The sequence below is a fragment of the Callithrix jacchus genome, chromosome 22 (genome assembly GCF_049354715.1).
Source record: "Callithrix jacchus isolate 240 chromosome 22, calJac240_pri, whole genome shotgun sequence".
NCBI lineage: Eukaryota > Metazoa > Chordata > Mammalia > Primates > Cebidae > Callithrix > Callithrix jacchus.
In genome coordinates this window covers 48,131,214-48,148,822 of record NC_133523.1, presented here as the reverse complement: position 1 = coordinate 48,148,822, position 17,609 = coordinate 48,131,214, and the positions used below count along the sequence as shown (strand labels likewise).

The 17,609-nt window shown below is 51.0% G+C and overlaps 1 protein-coding gene across 8 annotated transcripts in view; it reads left to right on the top strand.

The window, feature by feature from the left end:
• HSPBP1 (HSPA (Hsp70) binding protein 1) overlaps nucleotides 1–16,054 on the top strand; it is a 29,111-nt gene extending 13,057 nt beyond the window's left edge. For all 8 annotated transcript variants that reach the window (XM_078360897.1, XM_035285963.3, XM_035285958.3 and 5 more), the window contains 4 exons: nucleotides 11,717–11,872; nucleotides 12,004–12,100; nucleotides 12,587–12,698; nucleotides 15,601–16,054. In XM_078360897.1, coding sequence (XP_078217023.1) covers nucleotides 11,717–11,872; nucleotides 12,004–12,100; nucleotides 12,587–12,698; nucleotides 15,601–15,675 — 440 coding nt within the window. In that variant the 3' untranslated portion in view covers nucleotides 15,676–16,054. The remainder of the gene's footprint in view (nucleotides 1–11,716; nucleotides 11,873–12,003; nucleotides 12,101–12,586; nucleotides 12,699–15,600) is intronic.
• The last annotated feature ends 1,555 nt before the right edge of the window (nucleotides 16,055–17,609 follow it).

Genomic DNA, 17,609 nt, shown 5'->3' with positions numbered 1-17,609 from the left:
GCGAAACTCCATCTCAAAACAAGAAATAAAGGATGCCGAGCAGCATCTAGTGCGTTGCCTCCATGCAATGGAGAGACACTGTCGCCCCACCTGCCACAGCACCAGTGCCCGTAGGCATCTCAGAAAGCCCCAGGTTAGGAACCCCTGCTGTATGCCAATTCTTCTTCTTCTTTTTGTTGCCCAGGCTGGTCTTGAACTCTTGGTTCCAAGGGATCCTCCTGCCTTGGCCCCTGAAAGTGTTGAGATTACAGGTGTGCTCCAACATGTCCAGCCACACATTCTTTTTATCCCGATGGCCTGTGAAGTAGGGACCATTTGCATCCTCATTGGACAGGGGAAGAAACTGAGGCATTGGCCAGGGTTGTGCAGCCCCAAGGGGCAGAGCTGGCCAGGACTCCCTAGACACTGCCTCCTGGGACACAAGGGCCAGGTCGGGGTCGGGAATGGGACAAAACCGACATCTGTGGGGCAGCTTCTCTGTGCCAGGTGTTGACTTGCTGAATCCTGCACACCTGCCGAAGTTGGGCTGACTGTTATCTCCTCCACACAGGAGGGGGCAGGCTGGGGGGCCAGACAGGACACACAGAGCCAGGGTCCGAGCCCAGCGGGGCTCCTTGTGTGTGCCGGATGCCCACCTGCCTGCCTGTGCTGCACGGGCGCCTCCATTGGACTGTTTCCTTTTTTTCCCTAACAGCTTTATTGAGATGTAATTCATAGACCATACAATTCATCCTTTAAAAGTGTGTAACCTAGGACTTTTGGTCAGGCATGGTGGCTCACCCTTGGAATCCTAACACTTTGGGAGCCCAAGGCAGGAGAACTTCTAGAGCCCAGGATTAAGTCTGAGACCAGTCTGGGCAACATAGGGAGACCCCCCATCCCTACAAAGATTAAAAAATTACTGGCCGGGCGCGGTGGCTCATGCCTATAATCCCAGCACTTTGGGAAGCTGAGGCGGGTGGATCACAAGGTCAAGAGATTGAGACCATCCTGGTCAACATGGTGAAACCCCGTCTCTACTAAAAATCCAAAAAATTAGCTGGGCATGGTGGTGCGTGCCTGTAGTCCCAGCTACTCGGGAGGCTGAGGCAAGAGAATTGCCTGAACCCAGGAGGCGGAGGTTGCGGTGAGCCGAGATCGCGCCATTGCACTCCAGCCTGGGTAACAAGAGTGAAACTCTGTCTCAAAAAAAAAAAAAAAAAATTAAAAAATTAGCTGGGCATGGTGGCGTGTGATATTAGCTCCAGCTACCCAGGAGACTGAGATGGGAGGATTGCTTGAGCGTGGAAGGTCGAGGCTGCAGTGAGCCATGATCGAATCTCCAGCCTGTACGACAGAGCAAGACCTGTCTGAAAACACAAACAAACCCCTGAGTATTTCCTAGCTCCTTCACAACGTTGTGCAGCTGTCATCCCTACCTCATTTTAGTTGAGATCAGGTGTGTTCGGGGTGGTATGGCTGTCGACAGTCACTATCTAATTTCAGAACATTTTCTTTTTTTTTTTTTTTTTTTTGAGACGGAGTTTCGCTCTTGTTACCCAGGCTGGAGTGCAATGGCGCGATATCGGCTCACCACAACCTCCGCCTCCTGGGTTCAGGCAATTCTCCTGCCTCAGCCTCCTGAGTAGCTGGGACTACAGGCACGCACCACCATGCCCAGCTAATTTTTGTATTTTTAGTAGAGACGGGGTTTCACCATGTTGACCAGGAGGGTCTCGATCTCTTGACCTTGTGATCCACCCGCCTCGGCCTCCCAAAGTGCTGGGATTACAGGCTTGAGCCACCGCGCCCAGCCCATTTTCTGACTTTTTTTTTTTGAGACAGAGTCTCGTCTTGTCACCCAGGCTGGAGTGCGGTGGTGTGATCTCGGCTCACTGCAACCTCTGCCTCCCAGGTTCAAGCAGTTCTCCTGCCTCAGCTTCCCAAGTAGCTGGGATTACACACACCTGCCGCCACGCACGGCTAATTTTTGTATTTTTAGTAGAGATGGTGTTTCACCGTGTTGGCCAGGCTGGTCTCAAACTCCTGACATCAGGTGATCCACCCTCCTCAGCCTCCTAAAATGCTGGGATTACAGGCATGAGCCACTATGCCTGTCCAATTTCAGAACGTTTCCTCTTCCTCTACAAGTAGAAACCCTGTACCCATCAAGCAGTCAGTCCGCAACTGCCTTCTCCCCAGGCCTCTGTAACGTGAATCTGCTTACCGTCTAAGGATTTCCCTCCGCAGGACATTTGTACAAATGGAAGCCCACACTGTGTGGCCTTTTGTGCCTGGCTCCTTTCGTGCGGTGTAAGGTCCCCGCATGGTGGTGGGTGTCGGAGCTGTGCTCCTGCTTGTGGCTGAACCTGTCTGTTGTGTGGATCCACCGTGCCCTGGCTGTCCCTGCACCTGTCTGCTGACAGACACTGCTTTCCTTCTGCCTCCGGGCGCTCTCTCTTCTATCTCTGTAAACATGGCTGCACAGGTCTTTTTGTGGACATTTGTTTTCCGTTCTCTTGGGTGTACACCTAGCAGTGGAGTTGCTGGGTCATATGGTAACTCTGCATTCAATCTGTTCGAGGTTGGCTATTTTTTTTTTGAGACAGAGTTTCACCCTTGTTGCCCAGGCTGGAGTATAATGGCATGATCTCCGCTCACCATAACCTCTGCCTCCCAGGTTCAAGCGATTGTCCTACCTCAGCTTCCCAAGTAGCTAGGATTACTGGCATGCACCACCAGGCCTGGCTAAGTTTTTGTATTTTTAGTAGAGACAGGGTTTCTCTGCGTTGGTCAGGCTGGTCTCTAACTCCTGACTTGAGGTGGTCTGCCCGCCTTGGCCTCCCAAAGTGCTGGGATTACAGGCATGAGCCATTGCACCTGGCCTTGAGGTTGGCAAATTTTTTTTTTTTTTTTTTTTTTTTTGAGACGGAGTTTTGCTCTTGTTACCCAGGCTGGAGTGCAATGGTGTGATCTCGGCTCACCGCAGCCTCCGCCTCCTGGGTTCAGGCAATTCTCCTGCCTCAGCCTCCCGAGTAGCTGGGATTACAGGCACACACCACCATGCCCAGCTAATTTTTTCTATTTTTAGTAGAGATGGGGTTTTACCATGTTGACCAGGATGGTCTCAATCTCTTGACCTCGTGATCCACCTGCCTCGGCCTCCCAAAGTGCTGGGATTACAGGTGTGAGCCACCGCGCCCGACCAAGGTTGGCAATTTTTAAACTCCAGCAGCCTACGTGGTCGTTGAAATGGGGGCTGCAAGTGGGTCCGGCACCTCCTTTCTCCCTCTTACCCCATGTATCCCGAGCCCTGGAATTGGCGTGTTATGTTCCTGGCAGATGGTGGCCCCAGCCATGCAGAGGCTGGGCAGGGAACAGGAAGAGTTTGGGTAGGAGGAGATTCCGGAAGAAGGAAGCATTCTGATGAGGCGAGGAAAGGAGCCTTGGAGAAGGTGGCACTTGGAAAGTCACAGCCAAAACGAGGCAGACAGACATGGGGTAGCTCAGCCACAAAGCCCAGAGAGAAGGCATGGTGTCCCTGAGGGCCAGAGCAGGGTGTGGAGGGGCTGGCAGAGTATTCTTCTAATAGCTTATATTAAAAAAGAAGTTTTGCCAGGCGCAGTGGCTCACGCCTAGAATCCCAGCACTTTTGGAGGCCATGGTGGGCAGATCATGAGGTCAGGAGTTCAAGACCAGCCTGACCAATATGGTGAAACCCCACCTCTACTAAAAATACAAAAATTAGCCGGGCATGATGGCACGTCCCTGTAGTCCAGCCACTTGAGAGGCTGAGGCAGGAAAATCGCTTGAACCCGGGAGCCGGAGGTTGCAGTGAGCTGAGACTGCGCCACTGCGCTCCAGCCTGAGCCACAGAGCTAGACTTTGTCTCAAAAAAAATAAATAAATAAAAAGTAAATAAATTTAAAAATAAGTAAAAAAGAAGTCTTTCATCCATCTTGGTGGCTCATTCCTGGTCTCAGCTACCCAGGAGGCTGAGGAGGGAGGATTATCTGAGCCCGGGAGGTGGAAGCTGCAGTCAGCTGAGATCGCACCACTGTACTCTCAGCCTGGGTGACAGTGAGACCCCGTCTCAAAGAAAAGGTCATTACATATTTAAAAAAATCTGTGAGGCAGTGACATCGTTTAATAGGCACAAAAGAGTACATAGCAAAAGGTCCTTGTCCCCAAACCCGGTCCCCATTCCAGAGAAAACCACTGTTACACCAGTTTCTGCTTCCAGAGATTTTAATCTGTAAGGACAGATGTGGGTGTGTGTGTGGTGTGGGTGTGGCGTGGGCATGTGGTGCATGTGTAGGGTGTGTACCTGGGGTGTGTGTTACCTAGGTGGAGGTGTGTGTGGTATGGGGAGTGTGTTGCATGTGTGTGGTGTGTGTGTTGCCTGTGTATGGGTGTGGGATGTGTGTGCTGGGAGACGTATGTATGTGTGTGTGGGGTGTGCAGTGTGTGTATGTGTGGTACGTATGTGTAGTACATGGATGTGCGTGGGGTGTGTGTGATGTGTGTTCGTGGTGTGGGTGTGGGATATGTGGTATGTGGTGTGTGGTGTGTGGACACATAGACACACACAGATGCATCTCTTTTCCTCGTATGTGCATGGCTGGAGCAGCCCATCCTGACTGTTGCACACCTGGACCTGCCTCTGTCCTATTAGGCAACGGGAGCTGTCATCTTTCCCCTGGCTGTGGTTCCGCAATGCAGGAGGGCCCCCCCGCCACCAGGAGGGCCACTTCTGGCTTTGCGTCTTCGTGAGGCTGTGGTCAGCTGTCAGCCGGGTGACTTTCCCTAAAGGTGTGTTTGCACTGAGCCCTGTGCACTGCACCTTGTTAATCCCTCTGAGGGAAGGGTGCTAGAGATGGGCTTCTACGGTGGCTCCTGTGGGGCTGGCTGAGTTTTGCTGGCTGTTGGCCAGAAGCTCGGGCTGCTTGAGGAGCCTTACAACATGGTGGTCGGCTTCCCCAGCGAAAGCTGTCCACGATGCAGGGCAAGAGCTCTGGGAGCTCGGATGCCTATTTTTTGTTTGGGAGTAAAATTCACATGAAAATGTTAAAGTGTACCATTCAGTGGCATCTGTCCTTTTTTTTGGTGGCTGTAGGGTATGCCATTGTGTGGCTGTCCCAATACCCTTAGGTGAGTTCGGTGCTGGCAGCCATTTGCAGGGTGTGCTCCTGCTCCTGAGGCAGTGGTGTCCCTGCATTTCCTGCCCTTCCCAGGAGGGGATGGACTTGCTCACCCTCTGTTAAGCCATTCCAGAGTGGTTCCTTGTTACTGCATCCCCCACTGTCCACCAGAGTGGCACGTTTATTACAGTCGATGAACCTGCACGGGCACGTCATTGTCACCAGAGTCCATAGGTGGCACTGGGGCTCACTCTTGGTGCTGTACATGCTGTGGGCTTGGACAGCTGTATGGTGACATGGATCCACCACCGTGATATTACACAGTCATTTCACTGCCCTGCAAACCCTCTGTGCTCCAGCTAGTCATCCCACCCTGATCTTTTTACTGTCTCCAAAGTTTTGCCTTTTACAGAGTGTCATATACTTGGAACCATGCAATCGGCAGCCTTTTCAGACTGGCTTCTTTGGCTTAGTAATATGCTTTTAGTGTTCCTCCGTGTCTTTTCTTGGCTTGATAGCTCATTTCTTTTTAGCGCTGAATAAGCGTAACTTTTTTAAGCGAGATGTGTGGGCTGCAGTGGTAACTTTGGCTTTCGCTCCAAAAATGACGGCAGCCATGCTGTGATCCCTGCCCCCAGCTGCCACACAGAGAAGAGGGTGAATGCAGTGAGGGTGGGTGGAAGGTGGGCGGCGAGCTGGGGGTCATGCTGATAACCTAGGCAAGAGATCAAGGTTGTAGGGAGCAGTGGTTCTCAAACAGGGGCACGCGTGTCCTCCACAAGACATTTAGACATGTGACTGGAGACATTTTTAGTTGTCACAGCTGGGAGGGACTATTGGCATCTACTGGGTAGAGTCCAGGCATGCTGTTTCACATCCTGCAATGCACAGGATGGGCCTCCCAACCCAGAGTGATCTGGCCCTGGATACCAACCAGGTGGAGAAACCTTGGCGTAAAGGGGACAGGTCGCTCCGGGTACGTTTTGAAGGTAGAGCTGACAAGCTGCACTGACGGACTGAATGAGGTGACTCTTCATGTCTCTACTACCGGCATACCTGTTCTTTTTTCTTTAATTAAATAACATTTGGCCGGGTGCAGTGCCTCACACCTGTAATCTCAGCATTCTGGGAGGCCGAGATGGGCGGATCCCTTGAGGCCAGGAGTTCAAGAGCAGCCTGGCCAAATGGGAAACCCCATCTCTATTAAAAATATTTTAAAAATTAGCCAGGTATGGCGGGGCACACCTGTAATCCCAGCTACCGAGGAGACTGAGGCACAAAAATTGCTTGGTATTGCAGTGAGCCAACTCCTGCTGCAGTCCAGCCTGGGTGACAGAGCGAGACTCTGCCTCAGAAAATAACTCAATAACGTTTGATTTAACCCACCATGTCCAAACTATTATAATTCCAACATGTGATTAATATGGACTATTAACGAGATAGTTTAAATTTTTGTCATGCTAAGTCTTCAAAACCTAGTGTGTGTGCATTTTACAAATAAAGCACGTCACAACTCAGATGCTGAGTTTTCAGTGGGAGTGGAGTGTACCAGAGTAACAATGCTGTGCTTTTTTTTTTTTTTTTTTTAAGATGGAGTTTTGCTGCTTTTGCTCAGGCTGGAGTGCAATGGCACGATCTCGGCTCACCGCAACCTCTGCGTCCCGGGTTCAAGAGATTTTCCTGCCTCTGCCTCCCGAGTAGCTGGGATCCAGGTGCCCACCACCATGCTCGGCCAATTTTTTATTTTTAGTAGAGATGATAATTAATTTTTAATTTTAAAAATTAAAAATTTTTTAATTTTTATTTTTCAGTCAGACAGCCTGACTGTTGGCCAGGCTGGTCTTGAACTCCTGACCTCAAGTGATCCACCCACCTTGGCCTCCCAAAGTCCTGGGATTATAGGCATGAGCCACCAGCCCAGGCAACATTGTGTTTAATGGAAGATAGTTTACACTGCTTCAGTTTTTCACATTAAGTTTAAATGAATTGAACGTAAATGAAATGAACAACTCTTTTCCTCAGTCTCCCTGGCCACATATCAGTGTTCAGTGGCCAAAAGTTGCTAGTGGCTTCTGTCCTTGAGTAGCGCAGGCCTAGAGCCTACGCAGGAGTGGGCACGTTACTGGAGGTACACCCCCAGGGTCAGCTCTCATCCTGCTGGGAGGCCTTCCAGAGTTCTCATTGCCCTCTGGGTGAAGGTGATGCACGCATGGCTCTCCGGGCCTCCTCATCTGTAAAATGGAATTCTGAAGGCACATACCTCCAGGATAATTGTGAGGATTGAAAGGAGATGATACTGGCCGGGTGTGGTGGCTCATGCCTGTAATCCCAGCGCTTTGGGAGACCGAGGTGGGTGGATCACGAGGTCTGGAGTTCAAGACCATCCTGGCCAACATGATGAAACCTCATCTCTACTCAAAATATGAAAATTAGCTGTGTGTAGTGGTGCATGCCTGTGATCCCAGCTACTCAGGAGGCTGAGGCAAGAGAATGGCTTGAACCTGGAAAGCAGAGGTGGCAGTGAGCCAAGATCATGCCATTGCACTCCAGCCTGAGCAACAGAGAGAGACTCCGTCTGGTGGGAGGAAGTGTCCAGGCGTGGTGGCTCATGCCTGTAATCCCAGCCCTTTGAGAGGTTGAGGTGGGTGGATCCGGAGGTTAGGAGTTCGAGATCAGCCTGGCCAGCATGGTGAAACCTTGTCTCTACTAAAAATACAAAAATTAGCCAGGCATGGTAGCATGTGTCTGTAATCCCAGCTACTCAGGAGGCTGAGGTAGGAGAATCACTTGACCCCCAGGAGGTGGAGGTTGCAGTGAACTGAGATCATACCACTGCACTCCAGCCTGGGCAACAGAGCAAGAGTCCATCTCAAAAAAAAAAAAAAAAGATGATGCAGCCAGGCACAGTGGCTCACACCTGTAATCTCATCACTTTGGGAGGCCCAGGCAAGTGGATCACTTTAGGCCAGGAGTTAGAGACCAACCTGGCCAATGTGGTGAAACCCCATCTCTACTATAAATACAAAATTTAGCTGAGTGTGGTGGCAGGTTAGTGTAATGCAAGTTACTTGGGAGGCTGAGGCTGGAGAATAGCTTGAACCCGGGAGCAGAGGTTGCAGTGAGCCAAGATTGCTCCGTTGAATACTCCAGCCTGGGCAACAGAACAAAACTCCATCTCAAAATGAATGAATAAATAAAAAGTAAATAAATAAAATAAGACACAATGCTTCCATCACTGGAGGAATGGATAAAATGTGGTATATGCATGCAGTGGAATATTATTCAGCCATGTAAAGGAATGAAGTGCTGATACCGTTTATAACATGAATGGACCCGGAAAACATCATGCTGAGTGAAAGCAGCCAGACACATAAGGTCACATATTTTATGAATATTTGTGACATATGTTTGTCTGGGACAGGAAAATCCGTAAAGGCAGAAAATATATCTGTGGTTGCCGGGGGCAGAGGGAGGGGAAATCGGGAATGACTGCTCATAGGCATGGGGTTTTCCTTTGGGGGGTCTGGAAAATGTCCTAGAGTTAGCGGTGATGGTTTTACAACCCTGTGAATATCTTTAAAGGTTGAACTGTGTGGGTTGTGAATTGTATCTCAAAAACATACTTCAAAAAAAGATAATGCTTGCATATGCAGGCCCATGGCTAATGATGATGGTAGTCAGTGGTAGTGATGATTGATGATTTTTTATTATTTTTTTTTTTAGTGGAGATGAGGTTTCACTATGTTGGCCAGGATGGTCTTGATCTCTTGACCTCGTGATCCGCCCTCCTTGGCCACCCAAAGTGCTGGGATTACAGGCATGAGCCACCGTGATTGATGATGATTACATTGTTAATGGTAGTGATGGTGATGGTGGCGATGGTGATAATAGTGATGGTGGTGATGGTGATGGTGGTGATGATGATGGTGATGGTGGTGAGGTGATGATGGTCATGGTAATGGTGGTGATGGGGTGATGGGGGTGATGGTGGTAATGGTGACGATAGTGATGATGGTGGTGAGGGTAGTGGTGATGGTGATGGTGATGATGGTGATGGTGGTGATGATGGTGATGGTGGTGATGATGATGATGGTGATGGTGATGGGGTGATGATGGTCATGGTAATGGTGGTGATGGGGTGATGGTGGTGATGGTGGTAATGGTGACGATAGTGATGATGGTGGTGAGGGTAGTGGTGATGGTGATGATGGTGATGGTGGTGATGGTGATGGTGGTGATGATGATGATGGTGATGGTGATGGGGTGATGATGGTCATGGTAATGTTGGTGGTGATGGGGTGATGATGGTGATGGTGATGGTGACGATAGTGATGATGGTGGTGAGGGCAGTAGTGATGGTGATGGTGATGATGATGGTGATGGTGATGGTGGTGATGGTCGTGGTGATGGTGGCAATGGTGATGGTGGTGATGGTAGTGGTGGTGATGATGATGGTGGTGATGGTGGCAATGGTGATGATAGTGATGGCGGTGGTGATGGTGCTTATGGTGGTGATGGTAGTAGTGGTGATAGTGACGATGATAGTAGTGGTGATGATGGTTATGGTGGTGATGGGAGTAGTGATGGTGATGATGGTGATGGTGATGGTGGCAATGGTGATGGTTATGGTGGTTATCGTGACAATGGTGATGATAGTCATGATGTTGGTGATGGTGATGATGGTTCTGGTGGTGATGGTGGCAATGGTGATGATAGTGATGATGGTGGTGATGGTAATGTCGATGGTGATGGTGATGATGGTGGTGATGGTGGTTATGGTGGTGATGGTGGCAATGGTGATGATAGTGATGGTGGTGGTGGTAATGTCGATGGTGATAATGATGATGGTGGTGGTGATGGTGATTATGGTGGTGATAGTGGTGGTGGTGGTTATGGTGGTGATGGTAGTAGTGATGGTAATGATGGTTATGGTGGTGATGGTGGTAATGGTGGTGATAGTGATGATGGTGGTGATGGTAATGGTGATGGTGATGATGGTGATGATGATGGTGGTGGTGATGGTGGTAGTGATGGTGATGGCGATGATGATGGTGATGGTGATGGGGTGATGATGGTGATGGTGGTGATGGTGCTTATGGTGGTGATGGTAGTAGTGGTGATGGTGATGATGATGGTGGTGGTGATGGTTATGGTGGTGATGGTGATGATAGCGATGATGGTGGTGATCGTGATGGTGGTTATGGTAGTGATGGTGATGATGGTAGTAGTGGTGATGGTGATGATAGTAGTGGTGATGGCGGTTATGGTGGTGATGGTAGTAGTGATGGTGATGATGGTGATGGTGATGGTGATGATGGTGATGGTGATGGTAATGGTGATTATGGTGGTGATGGTGGCAATGGTGATGATAGTGATGATGGTGGTGATGGTAGTGGTAATGGTGATGATGATGGTGATGATGATGGTAGTGGTGATGGTGGTAGTGATGGTGATGGCGATGATGATGGTGATGGTGATGGGGTGATGATGGTGATGGTGGTGATGGTGGTGGTGATGGTGCTTATGGTGGTGATGGTAGTAGTGGTGATGGTGATGATGGTGGTGGTGATGGTTATGGTGGTGATGGTGATGATAGCGATGATGGTGGTGATGGTGGTGGTGATGGTGCTTATGGTGGTGATGGTAGTAGTGGTGATGGTGATGATGGTGGTGGTGATGGTTATGGTGGTGATGGTGATGATAGCGATGATGGTGGTGATCGTGATGGTGGTTATGGTAGTGATGGTGATGATGGTAGTAGTGGTGATGGCGGTTATGGTGGTGATGGTAGTAGTGATGGTGATGATGGTGATGGTGATGGTGATGATGGTGATGGTGATGGTAATGGTGATTATGGTGGTGATGGTGGCAATGGTGATGATAGTGATGATGGTGGTGATGGTAGTGGTAATGGTGATGATGGTGGTGGTGATGGCAGTTGTGGTGGTGATGGTAGTAGTGATGGTGATGATGATGTGATGGTGATGGGGTGATGATGGTTATGGTGGTGATGGTGGCAATGGTGATGATAGTGATGATGGTGGTGATGGTAGTGGTAATGGTGATGGTGGTGGTGATGGCGGTTGTGGTGGTGATGGTGGTAGTGATGGTGATGATGATGTGATGGTGATGGGGTGATGATGGTTATGGTGGTGATGGTGGCAATGGTGATGATAGTGATGATGGTGGTGATGGTAGTGGTGATGGTGATGGTGATGGTGGTGATGGTAGTAGTGGTGATGATGATGGTGATGGTGATGATGGTAGATGGTGATGGTGATGGTAGTAGTGGTGATGGTGATGATGGTGATGGTGATGATGGTAGATGGTGATGGTGATGGTAGTAGTGGTGATGGTGATGATGGTGGTGATGGCAGTTGTGGTGGTGATGGTAATGGTGATAATGATGATGGTGATGGTGGTTATGGTGGTGATGGTAGTAGTGGTGATGGTGGTGGTGATGGTGGTGGTGGTGGTGGTGATGGTGGTGATAGTGATGGTGAGGATGGTGATGATGATTATGGTGGTGGTAGTGGTTGTGATTGCAGTGCTGGTGGTGGTAACTGCAAGCTCAGGACTCTGTCCCCCTCCCCCAGGTCTGGTCCGAGAGCAGGAGGCTGGGCTGCTGCAGTTCCTCCGCCTGGATGGCTTCTCTGTGTTGATGCGGGCCATGCAGCAGCAGGTGCAGAAGCTCAAGGTCAAATCAGCATTCCTGCTGCAGAACCTGCTGGTGGGCCACCCCGAACACAAAGGTGTGGCAGGCCTTGAGTGAGGGCAGGAGTGGGGGAGCAGACGCCCTGGGGTGGGTACAGGTGTGGGAGAGGGGGAGGGCATAGGAGATGGATGGGGGCTGCCTCTCTGACCCCTGCAGCCCTCCCCTCAGGGACTCTGTGCTCCATGGGGATGGTCCAGCAGCTGGTGGCCCTGGTGCGGACAGAGCACAGCCCCTTCCATGAGCATGTGCTTGGAGCCCTGTGCAGGTACTTTGGCACCTTGAGAGGACGGGGCCTGGGGTGGATGCCCCAGGGTGGGGGTGGCTCAGGAATCAGCCCGTAAGGACCCAGGAGTTGGGACCTTCCCTGTGGAGAAGCAGGGTGTGGGGCCAGAAAGGAGTAGGAGTCAGGAAGCCTCAGTTTCCTCACCAGTAGGGCTGGCACAGAGGTCCCGGAAGAGGAAGAGAGCTTTTATACATGCCCCCATCAGCGGATTAGTGTCTAAACAGGTGACACTGGAGCTCTGAACAGCACCCTGGAGTTGACACACATCAGGCCCCTCACTGAGCCCCTCAGCACCCACCCTGGGCCAGAGGCAGCATGTGGCCCATTCCGCAGATGGGGAAACAGAGGCCCCTTGTGGGGCAGTGACTTGCCCAGGCTTCTGAGTGAGCCAGGGAACGGAGTGGGGGATGGGGGCTCAGTGATGCCTATAGAGGGAGGTCCTCAGGGCTGCTCTCATGTCCCCCACAGCCTGGTGACAGACTTCCCGCAGGGTGTGCGTGAGTGTCGGGAGCCAGAATTGGGCCTGGAGGAGCTCCTCCGCCACCGCTGTCAGCTGCTACAGCAGCATGAGGAGTACCAGGTACATGGGGAGGGGATGGGGTGCAAGGAGGACCAGGTACATGGGGAGGGGATGGGGTGCAAGGAGGACCAGGTACATGGGGAGGGAACGAGGTGCAAGGAGGACCAGGTACATGGGGAGGGGACGGGGTGCAAGGAGGACCAGGTACATGGGGAGGGGATGGGGTGCAAGGAGGACCAGGTACATGGGGAGGGGATGGGGTGCAAAGAGGACCAGGTACATGGGGAGGGGATGGGGTGCAAGGAGGACCAGGTGCGTGGGGAGGGGATGGGGTGCAAGGATGACCAGGTGCGTGGGGAGGGAACGGGGTGCAAGGAGGACCAGGTACGTGGGGAGGGGATGGGGTGCAAGGAGGACCAGGTGCGTGGGGAGGGGACGGGGTTCGAGGATGATCAGGTGCTGGGGTAGGGGACCAGGTGAGTTGGGGAAGGGACAGGGTGTCAGGAGGACCAGGTGCATGGGGAGGGGACAGGGTGTGAGGAGGACCAGGTGTGAGGGGGAGGGGATGGGGTTCGAGGATGATCAGGTGCTTGGGGAGGGAACCAGGTGAGTTGGGGAGGGGACAGGTGTGAGGAGGACCAGGTGTGAGGGGGAGGGACCTCAGGGGTGAGGAATTCCCCAGGTTAGACCAGGTATGGTAGTAGGGACCCCAGTAAGAGGAAAGCCAGCCAGTCCTTGCCCTTGGGGGTTCTCGGGTCTGCTGGTTCAGGCTTTCATTTGTGTTCTCTTGAGTTTCACTCATCCTCCATTCAGCAGATGTTTATTTCAGGCCTAGCATTCGTCCCGTGCTGTGTCAGTGCAGGAGAGACAGCAAGGAGACAAGACCTTGGAGATTCTTAAGGAGTTGACCAAGTCATTTAATTAGTACCTGAATTACCTAATATAGGTGTTTACAGTAGGTACATGTAAATTGAATATAATACCACTCCAGTGTCTTTATGATGAACTATTTCATTAAATTGACAAGAAATAACAAATGACAAGTAATAACCAATTATATTAGGTGAGTAACAAGTGACAAGAAGTCATCAGGGATTTCAATAGATAAGGGGCATATAAATGATAACTCATTAGATAACTAGATAAGTAACAAATGCTGAGTCACAACTGATTAGATAACTAGATAAGTAACAAATGTCGAGTCATACTGAACTGATTACACATTCAAATAGTTAACTGATTGTTAAGTCATGTATTAATTGGTTGAAGTGAGTGAATCAATGCCTGGTGCTTCGGCAAAGCCAAGCTTAGCAAACTCGCCCACCTCCCTGGGACATTCTATTCTGTTGGGTTCATTCCTCTGTAGACAGTCTTGTGTCTGCACATACTGAAAGGGTCCTACATGAGAAGTGTTGACTTATGTATACATCTGTGGAAACATTCAAATTAGATTTAAATTAGTTTTTTTTTGTTTTTTTTTTAAAGACGGGGTTTCACCATGTTGGTCAGGCTGGTCTTGAACTCCTGACCTCAGGTGATCCGCCGGCCTTGGCCTCCCAAGTGCTTGGATTACAGGCGTGAGCCACCACACGTGGCCTAAATTAGATTTTACTAATGCTTTCTGAATAGGTTTCATGGTCACGTGGTTGAAAATACAAGATCCACAGGAAGGTAAACAGTGAAAAGTCTCTCTCCTGCCCTTCCCTCTAGCTATGCAGTCGCTCAGGTGTCCTTCCTAAGATATTAGGTGCATACAAGCAAAGGTGCATGTGAATTCTTCTTTTTCTGTATGTTATGCGAAATAAACCTGCCCCGCTGTGATGGCTCTTCTGCCCCTTGCTCTGTGTGCACTGCACGTCTCGTCAGTAGGTCTTTCATTTTACAGCTGTACAGTGTGGATGGCCTCTTTTTTTTTTTTTTTTTTTTTTGAGATGGAGTCTCACTCTGCTGCCCAGGCTGCTGTACGGTGGCGCAGTCTTGGCTCACTGCAATGTCCACCTCCCAGGTTCAAGCGATTCTCCTGCCTCAGCCCCCTGAGTAGCTGGGATCACAGGCACACGCCACCATGCCCAGCTAATTTTTGTCTTTTAGTAGAGACGGGGTTTCACCATGTTGGCCAGGCTGGTCTTGAACTCCTGACCTCGTGATGTACCTACCTCAGCCTCCCAAAGTGCTGGGATTACAGTGAGCCACCGTGCCCAGCGTTTTTTCTTTTCTTTTTTTTTTTTGAGATGGAGTCTTTCTCTGTCACCCAGGCTGCAGTGCAGTGGCGCGATCTAGGCTCACCACAACCTCTGCCTCCTGGGTTCAGGCAATTCTCCTGCCTCAGCCTCCCGAGTAGCTGGGATTACAGGCACCATGCCAAGCTAATTTTTTTGTATTTTTAGTAGAGATGGGGTTTCACTATGTTGACCAGTATGGTCTCGATCTCTTGACCTCGTGATCCACCCACCTCGGCCTCCCAAAGTGCTGGGATTACAGGCGTGGGCCACCGCGCCTGGCGATTTTTTAAGCTCTTTAAGTGTTAAGTGTATTAGCCATTTGTGCTATGAATCACAAATATTTTTCCCCCAACCTCGTTTTCTTTCTTTTGCCTTGGAAGTATCTTTGATATTTACATGGTTTAACCTGTCAGTGCTTTCTGTCATTGTTTCTGGGCTTTGTGTCTGCAGAAAGTTTTGAGAGGTGGTCAATACCTGGGAGTGAGAAGGAGTCTAAGACTGCCGCTCTAAGGCAGACAAACCTAGTGAGATGACGGTGGGAGACCGTGGGTTTTGTTCAAGTAGTGCAGACACGTGTGAAGACAGTAAATCATGGCTGTGAGCAGTGATTAGAGAAGCCTAACCTCTGGAGTGGGTGGGTGGTGGCCAGAAGAGGCATCCCCTCTGGGTGCCAAGAGTGTGGGAGGCAGGGTCCTCCCTCTGTACTCAGGTCCCTTGCTCCCTGCCCCTGCCCAATCCAGGAGGAGCTGGAGTTCTGTGAAAAGCTGTTACAGACGTGTTTCTCCAGCCCGACCGATGACAGCATGGATCGGTGAAACCAGGTGGCTTCTTGCCCCCTTCTCCGTGGGAACCCCAGGCCTCTTGCCTCCCTCCCCACCTACAAAGCCCTCTCCCAAGGGATCGCAGGACCTAGGTGCCTGGACCTGGGGTGTGCCAGCCCATCTCTGCGTAGCCCCTGGAAGGGGCTCTGAGAAAGGCACCAGGTTCTTGGACCCCACCTCCCATGCTCACTCTCATCCCCATTCTCTTGTCTACACAACTTTTCCAATAAAGGTGTTTCTCCTCCTCCCACTTGTTCACTGCCACCTTTGTCACCTCGTTTGGAGGGTACATGGGGGACGGGAGGAGGGGCACGAGTTTAAGGGACTTGGGGAGCCACTGAGGGAAAATAAAAGTGTTGCTGTTTATCATCTGCAGAGCTGTTGTGTCCTTTGATCGTCACTGCCTTTCTTGAGCAAGAGTGTGTGGAACATCTGTCCTCTTTCGGCCACCTGGCAAACCTAAATGTAGGTTTGAGGAATTCCCAAGGCTACACATTGAAATCTTCCCTAGAGTAGCAGCCATTTCCCTTCCCAGCATCCTTTGCTGTAGGGTAGTCAAGTGACTTAACTCCACCAGTCAGGACCCTCCAATCAGAACCCGCTGGTGGTCTAGCTCCTCTACCAATCAGAGCTGCCGGTTGTCTGGACCCAGAGCTGGCGGTGGAGGGGCACCTGCCCCGGTTGCGTTCTGGCTTCTGGAGGAGGCTGGCAGAGGATCTGGCGGGTGTGTCTGAGCCAGGTGCCTGTGATGGAGGCTGCACTGTCTCAGGAGCAAGCCTGTGTGGCTGGGTGTGGGCTTCATTCCTGACTGCAAAGCACCAAGCGGAATCTGTAGCCTTCTCAGAGATGTGGGATTGGGGCGGGAGGTGGGGTGTCCAGGGGCTGCCTCATCGCCTTTAATTCCTTTTCTGTTTAGCCACAAGAAATTTTGTCATATGCAGGCAAGAGCCTTGACTGCTGTTGTTTTTTAAGAGAAGGTGGAGCCCAGAGGAGGCTGAGCCCTGACCAAGTTCACAGCTAGGATTCAAACCTGAGCTAATTGCAGAGCCATCCATCTCTTTCCTGTATCCTGGTTCCCGAGGACAATCTGACGTCAGACTCACTACTTTTGTGTGGATTGTACTTGTGCATGTGGAATTTGTTTAGTCTATTTGGGTTGGTTTTTTCTGTTTGTTTTTTGAGATGGAGTCTCCCTCTGTCACCCAGGCTGGAGTGCAGTGGCACGGTCTCGGCTCACTGCAACCTCCGCCTCCCGGGTTCAAGCATTCTCCTGCCTCAGTCTCCCAAGTAGCTGGGATTACAGGTGCTGGCCACCATGCCTGGCTAATTTTTGTATTTTTAATGGAGACGGGGGTTTCACCATGTTGGCCAGGCTGGTCTCGAATTCCTGACCTCGGCCTCCCATAGTGCTGGGATTACAGGAGTGAGCCACCGCACCCAGCCTTGGGTAGGTTTTTTTTTTTTTTTTTTTTGAGACGGAGTTTTGCTCGTTACCCAGGCTGGAGTGCAATGGCGTGATCTCGGCTCACTGCAACCTCTGCCTTCTGGGTTCAGGCAATTCTCCTGCCTCAGCCTCCCGAGTAGCTGGGATTACAGGCACGCGCCACCATGCCCAGCTAATTTTTTGTATTTTTAGTAGAGACGGGGTTTCACCATGTTGACCAGGATGGTCTCGATTTCTTGACCTCGTGATCCACCCACCTTGGCCTCCCAAAGTGCTGGGATTACAGGCTTGAGCCACCGCGCCCGGCCGCCTTGGGTAGGTTTTTATCACCCCTCTTCCCAAATCCAGGACAAATTGAGAGGTGCCTGGAGGATCCGAGACCCTGTCTTAAAATCAGTTCCAACTGTAGTCCCAGCTACTTGGGAGGCTGAGGTGAGAGGATCGCTTGAACCCAGGAGTTCTCTGTGATCGTGCCAGGCACTTC